Genomic DNA, 21817 nt, shown 5'->3' with positions numbered 1-21817 from the left:
AGCCTTGCCATTGCTTGTACTCGTGCTATTAATCCCATATTGCACTCTTAACTATAACTATACTACAAGGTCCACAAAAATTACCTGCTATACGGTAATGAATCATTCTGTTCTTTTTCTGCCACACCACACCTAAAACGTCATACCCGGCCGTAATAAACGTATAAAATTTCCTAGTTTGGGGCAGCCAGTATACAGAATAGCGAGTTTGAGCAGTAAACGTCTATAGCTTAGCAAACCAAATGGCTGGTATGTTGAGGTGGCCATATACGTACTTCAGAGAGCTCTCCACTCTCCATCACTAATAGCACATCATAATGATTAAATCCTACGGTATTATACTCTCTCGCTCTCCAGATCTTTGTGGTCGGCAATGAATAAATTTGTTTAACACATTCCTCCAAACACTGGAGAGTGACTTGTACAGTTATAAGCATTCAGTGTAAGTGTTCCAGTGTAAGTGTTCAGCTTCTTTGTAGAACACATCTTCCGTCAACATTATGACTCTTAATTGTCACGGCCTGCAGGGGATGCATGCATTACTTTTTGATCGAGGTATGTACCAGTACAGCGGGGGATGCTTATCAGCGAAACATTACTTCATATCCTCATGCTATACATACAAGGAAACGTACCTCAGGGAAGATCAAGGACTCCTAACAGGTAATGCTGAGATATAGCTTGTACTGAGATTTGTTTCACCACTAATAGTGGATAAAATCATGGATAGAACAGTAAGAGGGACTGGAAACGAAAATTGTGCGTGAAACACTCCCGCGTTATAGGGTGTGGCTAAAACTACAAAGGATTATTATTATTTATAGTCAGCATGCTCATTACTTGTCTTGCTGCCATACAATGTGCTCTAGGCTCTGTATATACATAGAAATGATGAAATTGATCACTTTTAATGTTGATTACCGTATAGCGGGTAATTTTCGTGGGGTAAAATATTCGTTATTTTCGTGAGCAAGCTGACCTCCAAATTTTAACGTAGGCGTGGCTTACCGGATCGTAGGAATGCAATGCAGACAACGAGACTAAACGAAATTTTTACTCACGAAAACCACCGTTTCTCGAGTTGAACGAATTTTTTACCCAACAAAACTTACCCGCTATACAGTATTCTAAAAAGTAAAGAGATTCTAGCTCTAAAGGTCGACTAAGCAACAGCCACTATCACTAAACAAATGAAAGCACGTAACGCGGGTGCTGATGCCTCGGTGGAGGTGCCAAAACTACATAACATAAAACTACTAATAGCTAGCTTTTATACACACATTGATTATAATTATCATGATGAACATTTTTAATTTTGCTGCATGCAATCAGGAAACTCAAACAGTGGGTAATGATCGACCATGATTGTTGTTAACAATCTATGCCAAAAGACTAAAATTAATGGCAGCTCTCTTCTCACCCTTAATCTTGCAGCTACCATGTACCAATAGCTAGCGTTCTAGTGCAGAGCTAACTACTAAGTAGAGTAGCAACACTCGGTGGAACAAGTTTTGCTAGCAAACTAGGGTTATTATGCCTCGGTGCGCATGCGCAAGCGAGGTACCGTATAGCGGGTATATTTCGAGGGTATAAATTTTTGCAGATGGACCTCTACAAAGGATTTCGCAGATTTTCTTTTCCTGATCTAATTTCCAGCCTTTTGGCACATGCGCACATCAACATGCAGTAACCTCCACACCGTTAGCCTCAAATCCAGGCCTAGCCTGTATAAAATAATAGAATCGGTCCACCTGTAGCAGAATGTTAATTTGCTGTGCAGGCCATGTCAGGGGATACCACCAGTACATAACAATCTGGGCGTAGACGTAGAGCAAGCTAGCTGGCTATACCGGCGTCCTTGTCTCTTGATTCCTTTTTTCTTTTCTCTTATTGTCGATAGGTGTGGTCAATGATACTGAACACGCCTAATTTTTGTGGGTATAAATTTTCACAGTACAGGCTCAATCCGCGAACACCGCGAACATTTATACCCTCGAAATATACCTGCTATACGGTATAGCCTCGAGACCAGCCGTTCGTTATCTGAAAGAACGCCTGGTCAAGTTCCAATGTAGCACTCGTTCTAGCTGAGTCAGCGAGTGGTTAGTTACGACATGATTGCGGCATGCATTGCGGTAACCGCAAACACAACAATACTACGGGGGTGTGCATGTGTTTGCGTGAAGAAATAGAGATGGAGAAGAGAGTAGCTGCAGCTATATCTGACAGTACCCGACAACTAGGAATAGAAAGTCTCAAAGATAAACAGTTGGAAGCTGTCCTCAAGTTTGTTGAAGGCCATGACATATTTGTATCACTCCCTACTGGATATGGAAAATCTATCATATATGCCGTTCTGCCACTTGTATTTGACAAACTGAAAGGTAATAGATCTAAGTAATGAATGCAGATTAATTTTTTGCATTATAGTATGAATGCCGATTATAACAGATTACATTATAACGTTCCACATGCAGATTTGTCTGGAAGTATTGTTTTGTGTATCAGCCCTTTGTCGTCTCTCATGGTTGATCAAAGTTCTAAATTTACTCGGAGCGGTTTGAAAGCAGAATTTGTAGGAGAGGCACAACTTGACCAAGAAGCAACAAAGAGAGTGCTCGATGGAGTAGTGCAGTTAGTTTTTATAACTCCAGAGAACATTATGAACAATGCTCGATATAGAGATATGCTCCAGAGTGAAGTGTACATGAAGAAGCTTGTGGCATTAATAGTGGATGAAGCCCACTGTGTTAAAACATGGGGGGATCAATTTAGAAGAGCCTTTGCAGCACTTGGTGACTTACGCAGTATCATACCCACTGAAGTTAACGTGATGGCTCTCACAGCTACTGCCACTATAGAAACCTTTAATGTTGTATCCAAACGACTAAGTATGAAGGAGCCAGTATTGGTTGCATTACCCCCTGATCGTGGTAATATCTTCTATACGTTAGAACCAAAGATTGATCTTGAAAGGTTGAGTGAGGATTTGTGTTACGGGCTGTGCCGAAAACGAACTGCGTACCCAAACACTGTGGTATTTGTTCGCAGATATAGGGATTGTTCGGATTTATGCATTGCTTTAACACGCAAGCTTGATGAAGAGATGACAGATCCTCCTGGGTACCTAAATCTTTAAGAATACCGGCTGTTCGATATGTTTAGCAGTGTTCAGACATCTGAAAAGAAAGAGCAAGTGATATCATCATTTTTAGGAATTGGAATGAAGCTGCGATTAATAATTGCCACATCAGCTTTTGGGCTTGGCATAGATTGTTCTGATATTCGACAAATTTTTCATTGGGGGTTACCATCAAACATGGAAGAATATGTCCAGGAGACTGGTCGTGCTGGTCGAGACGGTTTAGATGCTAAAGCAATCTTGTTTGAAGGAAAGGGTGAACAACATTCTTCTGAAAGACTAAAAGAGTATGTGAGCAATGCTACTGTTTGTAGGCGAAAGCTTCTGTTCGAAGGTTTTTTGAAGTATTACGATGGTTCAGTAAGAATGAGCCGATCTAGATGCTGTGATTTATGTGTATTGTGTATTGTCTTGTGAGAAGTTTGATTAACATTAGTGAAAGGTAACATGTTTTCCTGAAATAACATTATAGAACGTCACTGGTTTTATGCATGCAGGCAATGTTTTTTCACCATGGAATCGGCAGTGTGCCGAACAAGGTTTATGAGCCAAATAAACAGCTCATTTGGGAGTCACTGTGGAGGAATGTCATTGGCTCTCAATGAGCAGCAGTTTGGGTACTACCTTCAATTTTTAAAGAATTCTACCTGACAGTTGCCAATTAAGAAGGCAGCGTGTGTTATAGGGTTGCAGCCTTGTGAGAAGGTGTGGATGCTGAACGGCAGTGTTCAGATAAATCACACATAGACGTCATCATTATTAGTCAACATTTATTGATCAATTATATATTATACTAGATATCGCCTGATGCATGGCAGTTGTATAACACCAGAAGAATCAAATTATATATGGCTGGACAAGAATTTGCTTGGGGATGTCGGAAACGTACCATCCCACTGTTTGCTACCAAAGATTTGTACACCTTTGAGCGTCTCCCCTATCTCTCGCCTCCTTTCAGCAATGAAGGTTGCGCTGAAACACAACTACCTGGCTGGTTTGCTCATGGTCAGTGGTAGTATCATGGCCATGCACTATTCAAAAATTGTTGAAGTACTGTCTGGTTGTCCTATTGTTGTGGCTGTCGGGCCCTCTGAGACAGGGAAATCGACATCAATTAAAGCAGCTCTTGCTTTTTCAGGTGATTTTCCGTTTTTAACTAATTATAAACTTACAAAGCGTACATACATGTATCTATATAGGTTCGATACAGTCATCCATGTACGTTAAGGGATCCAATGCCTTTTTCCTCGAGAGGTCTTCATTGCCATATGCCATTGATGACCCCCCTAAGGCCACATCAAAAGGCAGCAGTGTGGACATCAACAGCCTGATCGTAGATTTGTTTAATGGCTGCCAAACAGCAAATCTGCGCAGTGGACCACTAAAGCCACTTTCAATTCCTCTAGTTGCGAGTAATTACAACTTAATTAAAGAAAGAGGAAAGGTACCAAAAAATTTAAACCTCATTTTACACTCATCTACAATTCTTTTCAGGGTGTGCACTCGTGCCACGATTCTAAACTTTTGCCTCCCAACAATTGGACCCAGTGGTGACAAGGAAGAAGAGGTGTTTGCGGAGTTGGAGGACCTAGTGAACGAAGGTGAAGTATGCAATTGCTCTGGGAGAGCAACCAAGTTGCGCGAAGAAGTGCTGATAGTTAAAGACAGATTGAGGGGAGTATTTAGTGAAAGGACATGCAGAAACTGGGCCACTCTCCTCTTTTCCTCAAAAAGGTCAGTATAATTATATGCAATAACAAAGCTTGCAACAATCAATTAATATTATACTGCAGGTTTTGGAACACAGCAAAGAGTCTCTGCCATTCGAAGATGTGGTTAAATTTGCTGCTAATCAGGCTAGGCCTGCTGCTATGGTACCTACTTCTCTAGAGCCTGAGCAGCTACTGACTACCAAGGTGCAGGAAATAGTTTCATTCTGCAAAACCAAGTCACTGATCGAGGTAAAGAGAAAGAAATTTCTCGTAGGGTGTTTAAAACCAATCGTTGTTTTATTTCAGATCAAGGTGTTTATGGTAAGCAATTGCTGTGTTGGCCCCAATAAGGACCCAGTTGTTGCGGTGGCTCTCAAAGACATTGAGTCAGCTCTATCGTATTCTATTTCCGAAATAAAAACGACACTTGAAAAAGTTGGCGGTGGTACGGCTAGTTCCCACCTCTTTCTCAAGGAAGGCAGTGACACTAGTCACATTATAAAAGCCAGTATGGAAAGAAAACGAAGATGCTTTGCATTTTTCCGAAGCAGGCTACCTGCAGAGGAGAAAAGACATCTCATTGGATGTATGTTTATTCTTGTGTCCCTATACTGCTGCATTATAACTATCATTCTTTTGCAGTCTGTATACCCAAGACAAGTATGAATGTGAAGACAGTAACAAAAATCTGAGGGAGGCGTCACACCTCTCAGCCATGAACACTGAGACATTACAGACCGAGATGATCCCTTCAGCTAATGAAGAAGTCACCATTGAGACGGAGATCCTGAACCCTAATGATGAAGACGTCACCATTGGGACCGAGATACTGAACCCTAAAGATGAACCATTAGGACCGAGATTCTGAACCCTAAAAATGAACCATTAGGACCGAGATCCTGAACCCTAATGATGAAGACGTCACCATTAGGACTGAGATCCTGAACTCTAATGATGAAGACGTCACCATTAGAACTGAGATCCTGAACTCTAATGATGAAGACGTCACCATTAGGACGTTCCAACAACAAGCGACTAAACGGGTAAAAAAAAAAAAATGTTCAGCTGATTTCATGCCTCTATGATGAACGTTGGAAGTCATGCCCACCTAAAAGGTTGAGGTCCCACAAGAAGTGAACACGAGAAACTGATGCTGCTGTTAAAATTACTATGATTTGAATGCTTAAGTCCATTAAACTAAACGGGGGGAAATTCATGATAGTTCAGTTGAACTGTTGTAACAAATAATTGTATGTACAGTGTTTCAAAACAATGTCTTGCTGTAATGTAAACTGTAATGGACACCCATTTAAACGTATAAGGGGAGAACAACAAACAAGAGAAGAGGAGAAACATGCATGCAACTGAGAGAACTTAGAAAACACAGAGAACCCAGAGAACGCGGGGAACCCTGGGAACAGGAGAACTCAGGAACGCTGAAACCCATGAGAACATGGAGAACCATGAGAACGCGGAGAACCATGAAAACAGGAGAATCATTGAGAACGCGGAGAACCATGAGAACACGGAGAACCCTGAGAACGCGGAGAACCCTGAGAACGCGAAGAACAAGAGAGAACGAGGAGAACGCAGAGAACGTGGAGAACCATGAGAACCCTGAGAACAGGAGAACGCTGAGAAGAGAGAACGAGGAGAACGCAGAGAACGTGGAGAACCATGAGAACAGGAGAACCAGGAGAACGTGGAGAACCATGAGAACCCTGAGACTGCGGAGAACAGGAGAACGCGGAGAACCATGAGAACGCTGAGAACCATGAGAACAGGAGTACCATGAGAACACGGAGAACCATGAGAATGTGGAGAACGCGGAAAACCATGCGAACGCTGACAACGCGGAGAACCATGAGAACCCTGAACGCGGAGAACCATGAGAACATGAGAATGTGGAGAACCGTGAGAACCCTGAGAACAGGAGAACCATTGAGAACGTGGAGAACCCTGAGAACATGAGAACCATGAGAACGCGGAGAACCATGAGAACAGGAGAACGCATTATTATCGCAACATAGTATACATTCATATTATATGCATAGTCAGCATATTAATTAATTTTCGTGATATTTACACAAAGTAATAAACAAAACTAGGCATAACTCGAGAACAAAGCTATAATTTGCAAATCCACAAATCTAGCAAGCCAAGAAAACGTGACTAGAGTAAAGAACCAATCATCGGACGTCATCATAATTATGTCGGACACCGATATCGTCAAAACTACAAAAGATACAGACACAATTCAAAGACCATTTTAAAGCTAATGTCTTATGCTATCTATTCTCCAAATTGTGTAGCTATACTGTGCAAATTATTTGTTTTACAGCTGAAAGAAAACGCTGTCCAGTGGTTGCAATTGTCGGACAAAAACAACGTAACTTCGGACAGTGCTGATATTCTCACCAGTAAGGACTCCTGTGAAAATGTAAAAACTGAGGACTATAGCGGAACTCTTTAGCTAGCTGCAGACCAAAAATGAAGCTCAAACTCCTACCAGGCTCTGCACTACACTCACTTAAACTGGTGAAGGTATCTCGATCAATAAATCGGACATTGCGGTTATGATCAATTAACCGGACAATCGTACAAAGGTCACTTTTGAATCGTTTCTCTTTTATACAGTACATGAAAATGGTGTATATCTAGTTTATTTATGGTTAAATTAACAGCCAAAGACGGTTGCCTATGAGCATACAGATCATGTACTCACTGACAGGTATAATTTACCCTGGATTGCAAGCCCATCGCGGTCAAGAGTGCCATAGAGATCTAGGGCTTCTTGTTCAGCATAGTTTGAATTGGACTAATCACCACAACAACATCTCAGCCAAAGCATATGCAATCCTGAGCCAACTCAAAAGAAATTTCTCTCTTGCCAACTCTCAGTTCACAAAGAAATGTTTATACAAATCTCTAGTTCGCTCTCAGCTTACTTATTGCTCTCAACTATGGCGCCCGATGCTAGTGGGAGATTTCATCGCTCTAGAAAGAATTCAGAGGCGCGCCACTAAATTTGTTGTGGGAAGCAGCTGGTCTGTCTCAATTACAAGGATATAGGCTCATACTACTTGATCTTCTCCCTCTTATGTACTTTCTGGAGATGACGGACATTATGTTCTTTGTAAACTCTCTCAAGAACTAGTCAAACCGCTTCAATATTCTAAACTACATCTCAATCCTAAACACCAGGTCTTCGGACAAAACTACTCTCTGCCATGTGTGGTCCTCTAACTGCAAATCCAGGCATTTTTACTACAACAGACTACCCCAACTATGGAACAGACTACCTGCATTTGACCCTCTCAATGCATAAAATGTAAATTGAGGGTATTCCTATGGAACCACTTCAAAAACAATTTCGATTCTGACAACCCATGCTCCTTTCATTTTTTATGTCCTTGTTATAAATGCTCTGCAATCCCAGTATAATACAATTAGTAATAACGGCAACCTGTCTTGCCTTCAGCTACCTGCCCTTCTATATTTTTTGTCTTCTTTCAAATAATTATATATACAACTGTATAACACTGCTGTAAAACCTTATATTATTATATTATTATTATTATTATTATTATACATTAATAATAATCAGGACACAATGTAACAATAGCAAAATCTTTTTCCTAGGCTCGGATGACTGTAGAATATCTGGAGCAAGGTCACGTTGATCACGATCTTCACCGTGATCCAACTCCACCAGTACCTGTACCCACAATCAGAGATTGAAGAGAACGGGATATGAAACTAGATCACGTGAGCTTATGTGCTCAATGTAAAACAGAGTAAAAAGTTTAGGCACTCCGCGTTGCTATAAAAATGGTGGTTTAATTTGTAAATAAAACAAAACAGGCCCATGGGAAGCTGGATGACTCACTTGAAGAATTATGATCATATAATTGACTAGCCACAGATTGTTTTAAAATATATTTGGTGGCAATAAAATCCAAAACGCCAGATTCCCTGGTTTATTGGCTATACTAGCCGTTGTGGGACTGTAGCAGAAAGCAAGTTGGTTTTCATAAGATGGTTCAGTGATGGGTTTTAATGTTAGCTATGTATTCTATGTACTGGTGCCTGTCTCAAAGGCTAGATCGCTCTGATGCTGAAAGTATAATCGATTTTTAGCGTACAATTTTGCAAAATTTTGCTCCAGGACAAGTACAAGAGGTCAAAAAAGTTGAAGTGATTGAACAAGCTGTCTCTTGGCTTTTAGCTGAGGAGCTGTTGCACTTCCCAAAGGTTCACTCTTGCATTTACTTTCTTCTATATGTAGCAGCAAGTCCAGAGATACAGTCCCACAAAGTATTTTACATGATTTTACATAGAACTTGCAGTAAAGACAATGTGCCACGCCCATTTTGGGCAACACGGATTGTATGTACGTGTCATCAAGTTTCATATCCCTCTCTCTTCAATCTCTGCCACAATACAACCACCATGTGTGTACCATGAATGTAGTTTAAGGGAAGGTTAAACGTAGTTAATGGTCCTAGCGGATACGCTAAGCACATCCTGCCGTATCGCGAGGGCGTATCACGGGGAGCCATATAAGTCTGGCGCATGCTCAGTCGCACATGTTCTTCCAGAACGTACTTTGATTTTCTGTTACTTGATCCTGACTGATCCTCATGGCGACGCCAGCGGATACCCCTCCTGAGTTCTCAGAGGTCCAGATGGCTTGGTTATTGGCCCACCCAACGTTCCAGCCTACCAGGCCGACGGAGGGAGATCCTCCCAGACCACCAATCGATAGCTCAGCAAGTTTGCACAATTCTGAAGTCTCAACAGCATTCTGTGACCATCAACGTGGTTAATGTTCAGGACTGTATGCGATCGCTATGGCTGCAGATCTGTGTTCAAGAATCGAAGCAGTTATGATCAATCAAGTATGCGAATTCACCTGAAAGAATGTTTCGAGAGCGAACCACCAACTCTCACCGTATTTTCAACTAGAAGAGATAGCAAGAAGAAAAAACGGCTTGTGCACATAAAGTCGGTTGAGTTGTTTTGCTTATGTCGAATACCGGAGGTTTTGCTGATGGCTTCCTGCGACACGTGTAACATGAAGGCTGCGTTCTGATTCCTGATGATGTGCTGTTAGATAAAGATGATTCCTGGATATGCTGCCAGTGTAAGTATATACAAGTTAATTTTTGCACATATAATACATAATTAAAAATTCTTTGTAGGTTCTGGTTGTACTGTTTCAGATGAGCATACGACGTGTTCTAAGTCTGGTAAGTTTAGATATGCTCATGCATTTATTTATATTGATAAGACTGCAGCTTCTCTGAGCTATCTCACTGAGCAGCAAGAAGCTAGCACCAGTCAAAGCGGTATAATTAACAATTAACTTTTACACCCTATGTTCAATTTGAGTCACTTGTTATGTAGCCACGACTATGTCTGATGGTGAGGATGACGTGTCTGGGATAGAAGTCAAAGGTATTTGATGTGCATATTTTTAAGTAAAATTCACACCCGGAATTTTCAGAGTCTAAGAGGACACCCAGAAGAGGGGGTACACCAGCGCCCATGCAAGATTGTAGGAGTCAAAGGTTAGTTTTTTGCCCAGTCCCATCCCGTGTTGTGTTTATGTGGCAAATTTTCCAGCTGACAAGACAAGACCTACGTCTACGTCTACAAAGGGAATCACAGGTATCTGATTTCGAAATGTGCATTATCGTGTACATAATATATATGTGGCATGAACGTCTTACAATTGTGCAGAGCCCAAGAGAACGCTAAGAAGAAGGTGTCAAGCAATGCCCAAGGCTGCAGGTACACTGGGAGTCAAAGGTTTGTTTAATGACTACCTAATACCTCCTTAGTGTTACACCAGCGCCCAAGACTGTAGGAGTCAAAGGTTCATTGCCCAGTCCCATTCCAGCTACTCTTGACGAGACTAGAGGTGTTACGTCTGTTAAGAGCGTCAAAGGTATCAGTGACATGTATGCCACATGGCATAAAAGTCTTACAATTTTCAGAACCCAAGAGTACCTCAGAAGAGCAGTGCCCAAGGCTGTAGGCACACTGGGAGTCAAATGTTTGTTTATGTTGCTCAATCACAGTATTGTGTTTTAATTAATGTATCTCATTATTCCAGCTACTTTGCCGAGACGACCACCAATGGCACAGATCTTACATCTGCAAAAGGTATTGAATATGCCCATACGTATTGGTGTGAAGGTCATACAAATGTTCAGGGTCCAAAAGGCCAGCGCCCAAGGTTGAAGACACTCTGGGAGTCAAAGGAGGTTAGTTAAATTTCCAGTCACGTGCAGTGTTGTGGTTTTAATTAATCTATTTAGCTACTTCTGACGAGACTACCTCCGCTGTCCAAGGCATTAATGAATTTGCTTATAATTACGTGGCATAAAAATCATCCAATCTTTCAGGGTTCAAAATGAAACTCAGAGGAGAGAGTAAACCAGCAAGTAAACCAGCACCCAAGGCTGTAAGCACTCTGGAAGTCAAAGGTTAGTTTAAATTCCAGTCACAGTGTTGTGTTTTAGTTTATTTATTCTAGCTGCTTCTGATGAGACTATCTCCGCTGTCCACGGCATCAAAGTATTATTGAACGTGGCTTGCACCCAGAACAATTTCAGGGTATACAAAAAGACACTGATTTTTATTATACACTCTACTCTGTTCACAATTATACAAATGGTACGTAACTAGAGTTACTTTGTATCATACATGCAGAGCCAAAAAAGAGTGTGGATGAAGGAAAAAAAGGTATTTCTGTCAATGTGTTATTTTCAGCAACATTTCTAGTATGATATCTTTGTTTTTACAGTGTGGTTTCCGTTTGTATGAAGGTCCGCCAGTCACAAGATCTGTTTGGTAGTCAGGTAGATCAGAGTAAAACATTGAACATTGTGATTGGTGTATACATTTTGTTTTATATATATAGAGTTAGACAGTTGAAGAAAAGTATAATGTGCAAAGTCTGATAGTATCTAGACATCCCTTTGAGCCCACTCAGCACAGCGAACTAAACTGATACCAGCCATTACGGGAAGACCACCTCCAAACAGTGTTGAATGCGACCTATACGCTCTACCGGCTTGGCTCGGCGGACTAGCAATAACTATCCCCTCCAAGCTAGCGGACAAGGAACTGCACCACTCTCTCACAGTCACCTCATCCCTCACTGACCACATCCTAGCTCAAGACAATGAATATGGATATAACATAGTCCGTGACCAGCAACTGAAGAAAAGAGAGGTCAGTAAGGACAACACGAACAGACAAGAAGAAGAAGCAGCCACTATACATCAACAGCTACCGGACGGGCTCCAGAAGGCAGTGGAGCTATCCAAGACAAAAGGAGCCTCCACTTGGCTCACGGTTCTCCCACTATGGGAACATGGATTCACACTACACAAGTTGGCCTTCCAAGACGCCCTGGCACTACGCTATGGCTGGACCCCAACTCGCTTGCCCTCCAAATGCGACTGTGGCAAAAACTTCAATGTGGAGCACGCCCTCTCCTGTGCCAAAGGAGGGTTTCCTACGTTAAGGCATAACGAAATAAGAGATATCACAGCATCCCTTCTCACGGAAGTATGCAGTGAAGTGTGTGTGGAGCCCAACCTACAACCTGTGAGCGCGGACCAACTCAACGGGGCCTCAGCGAACAGCCAAGAAAACGCACGTTTGGATATATCGGCCAATGGTGTCTGGGGGGGGAAGATTCTAAAAAACATACTTTGATGTGAGAGTGTTTAACCCCCTCGCCCCCTCCAACAGAAACCACTCACATGCAGCAACATACAGAAAACACGAACTGGAAAAGAAACGGGCTTATCAGCAAAGAGTCCAGGAAGTTGAACACTCCTCTTTCACATCGTTAGTTTTATCCGTTACAGGAGGCATGGGCGTAGAAGCATCACTCTTCTACAAACGCCTGAGCTCACTACTTGCCAAATGGGACATCACCTACAATAAAACTCTATGCTGGCTAAGATGTCGCCTAACGTTCTCCCTCCTACGCTCAGCCATCCAAGCAATTAGAGGTGCTAGATCGTCAGTGGGACATGCAGCCAGGACACCCATTGAGATCGACCTGATCTCAGCAGAATCCCATCTCACAGGACAGTAATTAATATTAACATTATCTACTATTTTACGTGTACCCTTGTCACTGTACATGCCATTCCTCTAATGATTATTTTTACCCCACCTGGGGCCTGCAAAAAAAAAAAAAAAAAAGAAGAAAAGTACAGTGTCCGGTTAATTGATCATAACCGCAATGTCTGATTTATTGATCAAGATACCTTTACCAGTTCAACTGAGCGTAGTGCAGAGCCTGGTAGGAGTTTGAGCTTCATTTTTGGTCTGCAGCTAGCTAAAGAGTTCCGCTATAGTCCTCAGTTTTTACATTTTCACAGGAGTCCTTACTGGTGAGAATATCAGCACTGTCTAAACTTACGTTGTTTTTGTCCGGCAATCGCTACCACCGGTATAGATGTCAGACCGGAAGTAGTGCGTGGGCGTATTTTCGTACAACAATTCAATGGTAAAAAACGGGACCAGAAAGTGAGTGAACAAGAAGGGCTTTCCGCAAGCCCTGGAAGAGTCTAGCAAACAACAGCTGTTCCCAGGGGTAAAAAATAGCGTAGAATTTGATTTTTCTAACAGTTTTTTATGATTTTAGCATTTGATACTTGTTTTGTGTGTAATTTTTTCTCAAAGGTGATCATCATTTTGGCAACCAAACATGAAAATGAACAAAAACACAAGTGAGCATGTCTTTCATCTCTAACTCTCTCCAGATTATGCAAAAAATTGCTACAATAAGCTTTTATTTCTTGCGGAATCACATATTGCATGGATAGATGGGTGGAGCTGAGAATAGAAATGCAGTAAAATCAAGCCAAGTGTACCAATAGCTGTATTTATTTCTTAGAAGTTCTTAGAAGTTACTGAAAGTAATTATTGAAGCAATCTGAAAGCCTCTGTTGAAAAGAAACAAGAAAGATTGGAGAGAATTCCAGGGACAACAATGTTTAATCTACCAAAACTATTAAATTGCAAGAACTGATTCAATTTGCACACAAAAAGACAAGAGTAATCTACTGTATTAAATAGAAGCTGTCAACAGAGTTGTATCATAGATTTATAGTTGTATAGCCTTAAATCTACATCACACTAAAAACGAATTATTTAGACCAAATGAAATTGACAGAAAAGTTGCTTATAAAGATCAAGAAACAGATACCAGCGTAAGGTGAACATTGATGAGAGTTCTGAAACATGATACAATATACTGAAAAGATAGCATGGTTACTTTAAATCCAAAAGAACTCTCTGAAGCAGGAGACATCATACTATTATAGGGACATCATAAAGATATACATTACAGAAACATTATAAACTTCATAATAGATATCAAATGGTTACAATGTTAACTCCTGAGTCCTGAGTGTCCATTTCATACTTTTTTAAAAGAGAATAGACCAAGCGGTTCAGCAGATATGCTAACTTTAAGATCATTTCCGGTATTAACAACAAATTTCATAAGTCCCGCCCAAGTACATTAAAATGCGGTAAATTTTTGTACGAATTTTTCCCTGACTAGTGTTCTTCAAAACGCTGTATCTCTGCATTCGCTTGACCAAATCCAGTGCAGTAAAGTTTTTCTGGTTTGCCTAGAGTGTTCAAAAGAGATAGTAATACATAGGAGTTAGAAATAGCAAAAATGAAAATCGGTCTGACATCGCTACCACCGGACAGCGTTTTCTTTCAGCTGTAAAACAAACAATTTTCACAGTATAGCTACACAATTTGGAGAATAGATAGTATAAGACATTAGCTTTAAAATGGTCTTTGAATCGTGTCTGTATCTTTTGTAGTTTTGACGATATCGGTGTCCGACATATGATGACGTCCGGTGATTGATACTTTACTCTAGCGATAAGGAGGATCCTCAGAAACAGCTAAAAAGAGGGAAAGGAGGCTTGCTAGACCCAGAGAAAGATACAGGGTATACAAGAGCAGCAGGAAATGAAGGTAACTGACTCAAACGGTGTTTGCCTAAAATAAATAAACGTTGTGTAGAAAGCGCACAAGCCAGCAGAAAGTGGCCAAACATTATTAAATGTTCATTACACTTACAGAGGCCACACAGGCACGCTTGAAGCAATATATGCAGGCATAGGCATACAGAGTGAATCCTGACATGCCTCTATTTGAACAATCTGCTGTTCAATCCAAGATGCTGTTTATATCTGCAGTCATGCATGCCAATAATGTCCATCTATCGATTACCACTTGGACAATATGAATACGCAGGTCATGTCATCAACCTGCCACAAGATGTGGTGTCATTTGCACAATATCTTTCAGCAGAGTTGGATGCATCGCTTGCCCCATGGCGCTTGCATCACCCTAATGTATAGATAATTGGGGCGAGCGAAGCGAGTCCCTTAGTTAGTCATGCACGTGGTCCGGATGGGGTGGTGTATGTATGTATGTATGTCTGTCGTGGACCGGCATACGATATTTGTTTTGTGACTCGTGATCCTTTACCAATTTCTACGTGACTCGATAAAGATATGAATAGCGGATCCTTAAAAACAGCTAAAAAGAGGGAAAGGAGGCTTACTAGACCCAGAGAAAGATACAGGGCACACAGGAGCAGCAGGAAGTGAAGGTATAACTGACTCAAACGGTTCTGCAGGTGTTCAAGTTGCCTAACATAAATACATTTTGTGTAGAAAGTGCACAAGCCTAGATATGGCACGATTGTTAAATGACAAGCTTTTGACTACCATTGGTAGCCAGTAATGTTGTAGTCAACAAAGACAGCCGATTTTCAGTGAATGAGGAAAGAACTGAGTAGACTCTAGTTGAGGTCACATGTAAAAAAAAGTATATATCTAGGGTGGGCGGTCACGTATATACGTATATGCTGAGTGTCTATCTATGGTATAGCCAACTGAGTAGTTTGAGCATTTAAGACTTAGTTGGGTAGTAGCCAGGTAGTTCAGTTGGTATAGTCGAGTAGTTATATAGTTGGGTAGTGGAGTAGCTATAGGTAGTTGGGTAGTCAAGTAGTCGAGTAGTTAGGTATAGTGAAGTAGTTGGGTAGTGCAGTAGCTAGGTAGTTGCAGGGTAGTGAAGTAGTTGGGTAGTTGAGTAGTGAAGTAGTTGGGTAGTGAAGTAGTGAAGTAGTTGGGTAGTTGGGTAGTGAAGTAGTTGGGTAGTTGGATAGTCAAGTAGTTGGGTAGTCAAGTAGTTGGGTAGTCAAGTAGTCGAGTAGTGAAGTAGTTGGGTAGTGAAGTAGTTGGGTAGTGAAGTAGTGAAGTAGTTGGGTAGTGAAGTAGTTGGGTAGTGAAGTAGTTGGGTAGTGAAGTAGTGAAGTAGTTGGGTAGTGAAGTAGTCGGGTAGTGAAGTAGTCGGGTAGTGAAGTAGTTGGGTAGTGAAGTAGTTGGGTAGTGAAGTAGTTGGGTAGTGAAGTAGTTGAGTAGTGAAGTAGTTGGGTAGTGAAGTAGTCGAGTAGTGAAGTAATCAGCTTCATTGTACGGGAGCTCTGTGCTGCACTTAGTGACAAACAGATCTCAATCACTGTGCAAGACTTTCAGAAGAGAATTGCCAACTTCCCTTTGAACACTGTCAATCCCCAATGGTTCCTAAACAAAACAACTGACAGGACCACGATTCCATCTAGCTAGCACCTGAAAGAAGTGCTCGCAGATCTACTAGTCCAGCTTTGACGTAGTCTCGCACCATCCCCGATTAAAATAGGCCATGTTATCGACCTAGCGTTCAAATAGAAAACATCCGGGGCTGGCTGCGCGAGACTAGCTTTGACTAGTCTTTTCTCTGGAAGCAGGTGTACGTAATTATACACTACAAAAAAATTAATCAATTTAACAATTTTTTTAATGGTCAAAACAATTGAAACTGAGGTGACATTTATTAATGTAGCTTTAACGAAGTACAAAAAGCGTCAATTCAATTTTTATGTAATAATTATAACAACTATTTAAAAATACTTATAAGTATTAATGTATAAATGTAGTTTTAACATTATTATTGCTAGGTTAAAACTATTGTGTTTTATTGTCAAATCTACTTAAGCCATACATTAAAACAACCATTAAGAAAATACTTATTACAATAAATAAGACTCATTATAGCTAAATAAATTCCTAAAACAACGATTTACAAATGAATCGGTATAACAATTATTATTCAATTCAATAAATAACATGTTAATACAAAAATAGTGATAGGAAACGTTCGTGACAACTGAGTGAGACAATGGTATACAATGTTAAATTAGAAGGACAGTTTTAAATTAATTAGCCCAAGGAATAGTTCTTCTTGGTGTAACATACTGGACTCACAAGTATAGCAGACCGATCACTCTTGACCACACAGAGTCCACCTATAATAGTAAATAGATCATTGTTATTGATATTAATTATTACCGTGTATTATCAATCACCGAGAGGATATCCAACAATGACGCCACTTCTATCCATTCGTCTGTTTGTTTCGTTTGTTCTCGCATGTCAAGCTTGCCAGTTTAAGGAATTTCTGTAGGAAAAAGTATATGCTTAGAGGTATATTGACAGTGACAGTGTTCACCAGAAAACTAGACACTTTATGTTTGTCCCTCACCTCTCACAGAAGTATCATCATCCACTTGGTGTAGTCACAGTCATACCTATTAAAGCCTTATAATTATACTGTTGAGAACATTTCATGTCTGTCCCTCACCTCTCACTGAACTAAAAGTATCATCATCCACTTGGTGTAGTCACAGTCATACCTATTAAAGTCTTATAATTATACTGTTGAGAACACTTCATGTCTGTCCCTCACCTCTCACAGAAGTATCATCACAGTCAGATTTATAGCAGCAAATGTCCAGCATATAGAAAGGGTAATCCTCTTCTCTTTTCTTGGAGCACATGGTTTCACAGCTCTAGATCTACTGAGCATGCGCAATCTTAGACTTAGCATAGCCACGCCCACAATTTCATTTTAGTTTCTAGGTCCTCTAATATCTATGGTTCTATGCAAACTTGTACATTTCCTTACAATGTTCATGACTGTATATAATTTCACATCACTCATGCTATTATAAATGGATTGTTAAAAATATTGATTGTATATAATTATATGTGTGCCTGTGTTAGAACAAATATTATTATTGTTAAATCTAAATTTATATATTGTATTCTAACATGCTGCATGATAGAGTTTCAAATATAATTTAATCAAAATGAGTTTGTTAGTTTGATTTAAGATATCAATAATAGATTCTATGTAAATTATTGTAGAAATAAAAGACATTGTGTGATTCTACAATATTTTAAGTTAAAACCACATATACTGATTATTTTAACGTTGTCTTTTTATTTTACTAAATATTAAGTTGATTCAACTGTTTAAGAATAGTGTTAAAACGACTATGCAATGTAGTTTCAAACAAAATTTTTTGCAGTGTAATAATTATAACATTCATCAATATTCATGCTAAAATTATTCCGAGCATAAAATTATAATTTATCAGGCATACTTTTAATAGATAGTATATGCAGCATGCATATATACAATTTTGTGTCCTTTTTATAGCTATACATGGAGAAGAGGTGTGTTCAGCTAGAGGAAGTTGACAAGGACTCCATGCAGTGGCCTTTGGGGCGGGGAGAGTCAGACTCCTCCAAAGGAAACCAGTGTGGAAAGAGAGACCCCTCCATTATCAGACACTCCTCATGTGGTAGAGACCCCTCCATCAAACAGCAGTACAACTCCTCCTTTGGTAGAGACCCCTCCATCATCAGACACTCCTCATGTGGTAGAGATCCCTCCATCAGTGGAAATGCTCAATATGTTAAACAGATTGTTCTAAGTTTCTGAGCTATCACTTACGTTTTGTGTTCACCTAGTAGATATATATCTAGATCTATACTCATTTATTTACTCATTTATACAACAGCTCAATGTTCACTTTGTAGTAAATGTCACGGTGTTCAATTATTGAAATTATTACTGATAACTAGATTGGACAATTGGTGATGACTACCCACTACTTGACTAAGGTGGTAGTCTACAGCGCATAGTTTAAGGATCAAGGCAACTGTGTGTGATGAATTTAAAATTGAGAATTGAAAATAGCCACACACCTTGGCACATCACAGTCATGTGGTCAAGCCCTCCATCTATACCCACAAAATGTACTTACGGTACTTTTGCACTTACAGTACTTTGCTTGAACTCATGTCTAATGGTTGATAACATTTCATCATAAGTCGAGTTGCATTTCTTTTTTTTCTTTGTGATGTAACTCCGGCCTAAAACAATAATTATGAAGTCAAAGTTGGGTGATAAGTGCTACCCGAGAAGACTTACATACCGTATTTACTTGATTAAACGCCCATGGTAAAAAGCTGTCTTGGTTAATATGACCATCTTAAATAATCGCCCATATATGGGGTGTGGCACTGTCGATGGAGCTGAAGTAGCACGTGGAACCAGTTGCAAGAATGGCAGCATAGAATAATTATGATGGCAAAGAGATACCGACACAGAGGGAGAAACGCGACTCCTACGACTTAAGACTGAAGCTGAGAGCTGTGGCAGCAGCCAATAATAGCATAATAACTGCTGCTGTGCAGGAGATTGAAGTAGACATAACAATAAACGCCCGTTTCGAATAAGCGCCCATCTTGTTTAAACGCCCCGCCCCCTCTACAGATGTTGCTAGGAAATAAACGCCCGGGTGTTTAATTAAGTAAATACGGTTATGTAAAATGTCGTACGTACAGCATACAGCTGTATATAATCAAACATGATTACGTACCACACATGTACTTGAAAAACATGTCATCAAGTGCTTGGCCTTTCTCCTCCTCAGTATCCACATACTCTTGGGCTACATTACTTCCATACAGGACGCGGCAATCAGAATTTGCAACATTAAGAAGAACAGCATAACCTTCCACCCCAAGGGTAGCTAGTGACTTGAGCTATATGACATGAAATGCATCGTTTAATAATTGTATGCTGGTCTTGTCATGTACCTACATTTTCCTCAGTGATGGCGATGAGTTCCCGAACTACCTTCTTCTTTTGATCGAGGGTGGACACCCATGTCATTCCGTCAGATGCGTACTCAGCCTTCTGATCATCACTGAAAGTTGCCCACTTTTCACTTAGCTTTTTCATCTTGGACGTTCCTTCTGAAAATTATTGTGGTAATTAATCACTACAGTGAAGTCTAGCAACATTTAGACGTCACATAATTATATGGGTCAGGTAAGAAAAAATTAGTACCTAAGAGTGTAATATGATTGGACGGAATCAGTCTACTGAAACTGAGCGATAAATTTATATGTTACTTATTAGAAACACTATAATATTATACATGTTTCAGTATTGTTGCCTAGCAACTAAAGTCTATCAGGTAGTGGGGTAGGTCATATTACAACACCTTAATTCAGTACGTTGTATTCGATCATGTTTCTTGTTGATTACCACACCTACGTGTGACTATGGGCTGTTTATAGTGCTAACAACAAATCTATAGTCATTCAAGTGGACCCTTCTAACAAACCCTATACATCTAGCAATGAGTGCTGCAACTATATATTACATTCAATTGAAATGTTTGTTTGTGATAATTGTATTGAGTCATGATCAGTTTCGTACCTCCTGTAATTGAACTGGAAACATTGTGACAAAACACCTGAAAAGCAGACCTCTTTCTACTCCGGCAAACATTTATCTTCTGTGTATAGACCATTAATTAAGCACTTCTATGACATTATGAATGAAGGTACCTACGATCCACTGTCGTCTAAACTGGAAGGTTCAATGGTAGTTTTCTTTCTTCTTCGCTTCTGTTCTGCGTTAATCCAATGCTGTGAATAAAGGGAGAAGTGTGAGAGTATTGCTATCATACAGAAGACACAACATAGTTATGGCCACACTTAACCAACAGTTGGAAATATCATATAAATGCAGAGTAGTTATTAACATAAGATACTGGATGCATGCATGGCAACTAGTATACATGTCATAGTACATATACCTATATCATTTTCTTAATAGCTAGGATTCACGACATTGATACGAAAGAAGTGCAGTAACAAAGTGGTGTGGGTGAGTGCTTTAATTAGAGCCATGCTGGGTCTGGGTTCAAACCCCCTGTCACTCGCTACCCAAAGACTATGTGATAATTATAGGCTTAAATGTGTGCCCAACCAGAAAAATGCAAGCAAAACGTTCCACTAGCTTGACGTGTTATTGTATTATGATTTAACGTAGTTGCAGCACTCCAGCGCTCCGGTAGGAGTATGATGCGCTGATTACATACATACATGGCATATGCAGCTACACATACACGTTCATCTGTCCATCATAATGGGCTCTCTCGGCCTCTAAATTTTAGTAACATGGTCACACAAAAGGATAAATTATCTACATGTTCAACTAAACCCACACCTGTATTAACTGGCATGTACCGAATGTTCAGGTGTGGAGATAGGGAGGGGTTCGAGTTAGCTAGAGAAATTGGAATATAGATACGTTTTATGGCGTTTTCCGAACATCCAGTGCTGTACAAGCCTGTTGTCAACAGTGTTGATCCCCCACACCCTACTCTCTGTCCTGTCCCTTCTGTCTCACTTTCACTTGCTCCACAGAGCATTTAGCAGCGATGGCACACTCGTCAATCATGGCTGATACACTCTTGGAACAACATTGCATCCCTTTCTCCCAATATTGAGTAGAAGAGTCTTCTGTTCATCCTGAAACCTAAACTGTGTGGCTTTCTCTGGTTCCATGACTGTGCATGCAGGTTCAGCTAGACACAAGACACTAGCTATTAGCCTCGATCCCAGCCCCTCTCACTCAATTGAGAGCGGCCTGGAATCGAGGCTAGCTCTAGCCTTCGGAACCTTGACCTGGGGATGTCCCTAATGGG

At 40.4% G+C, this 21817-nt stretch overlaps 2 protein-coding genes, 1 long non-coding RNA gene and 1 pseudogene across 17 annotated transcripts; 2 read left to right on the top strand and 2 right to left on the bottom strand.

Moving 5' to 3' along the window:
* Window positions 1–315: 315 nt before the first annotated feature.
* On the bottom strand, window positions 316–21743 carry LOC135343001 (uncharacterized). 15 transcript variants are annotated; one of them, XR_010397023.1, is made up of 10 exons: window positions 21337–21743; window positions 20673–20753; window positions 20542–20620; window positions 19918–20072; window positions 19694–19859; window positions 17710–19184; window positions 17605–17656; window positions 17473–17551; window positions 17313–17421; window positions 17055–17269 (listed from the first exon to the last, which is right to left on the bottom strand). XR_010397023.1 is itself a non-coding variant. In XM_064539905.1 (8 exons), exons 4-7 carry the CDS (start codon window positions 20056–20058, stop codon window positions 699–701), a joined length of 405 nt encoding a protein of 134 aa, XP_064395975.1. In that variant the 5' UTR covers window positions 20059–20072; window positions 20542–20620; window positions 20673–20753; window positions 21337–21743; the 3' UTR covers window positions 316–521; window positions 636–698. The 15 variants fall into 15 exon arrangements, 1 of the variants encoding a protein (XP_064395975.1); XR_010397024.1 differs by having other exon boundaries at window positions 17055–17249; XR_010397022.1 differs by having other exon boundaries at window positions 17330–17421.
* Window positions 517–4243, top strand: LOC135342996 (ATP-dependent DNA helicase RecQ-like). Its single transcript, XM_064539899.1, has 2 exons — window positions 517–2384; window positions 2478–4243. Exons 1-2 carry the CDS (start codon window positions 2126–2128, stop codon window positions 3137–3139), a joined length of 921 nt encoding a protein of 306 aa, XP_064395969.1. The 5' UTR covers window positions 517–2125; the 3' UTR covers window positions 3140–4243.
* LOC135342433 (uncharacterized) lies at window positions 9498–13094 on the top strand (annotated as a pseudogene).
* On the bottom strand, window positions 14021–16720 carry LOC135343005 (uncharacterized). The gene is made up of 2 exons (XR_010397028.1): window positions 14685–16720; window positions 14021–14623 (listed from the first exon to the last, which is right to left on the bottom strand). It is a non-coding gene; the product is annotated as an uncharacterized LOC135343005 (long non-coding RNA).
* Window positions 21744–21817: the final 74 nt, after the last annotated feature.

The sequence above is a fragment of the Halichondria panicea genome, chromosome 10 (genome assembly GCF_963675165.1).
Source record: "Halichondria panicea chromosome 10, odHalPani1.1, whole genome shotgun sequence".
NCBI lineage: Eukaryota > Metazoa > Porifera > Demospongiae > Suberitida > Halichondriidae > Halichondria > Halichondria panicea.
Note: the sequence above shows the minus strand (reverse complement) of the source record. Positions and strands in the feature narration are given on the sequence as shown.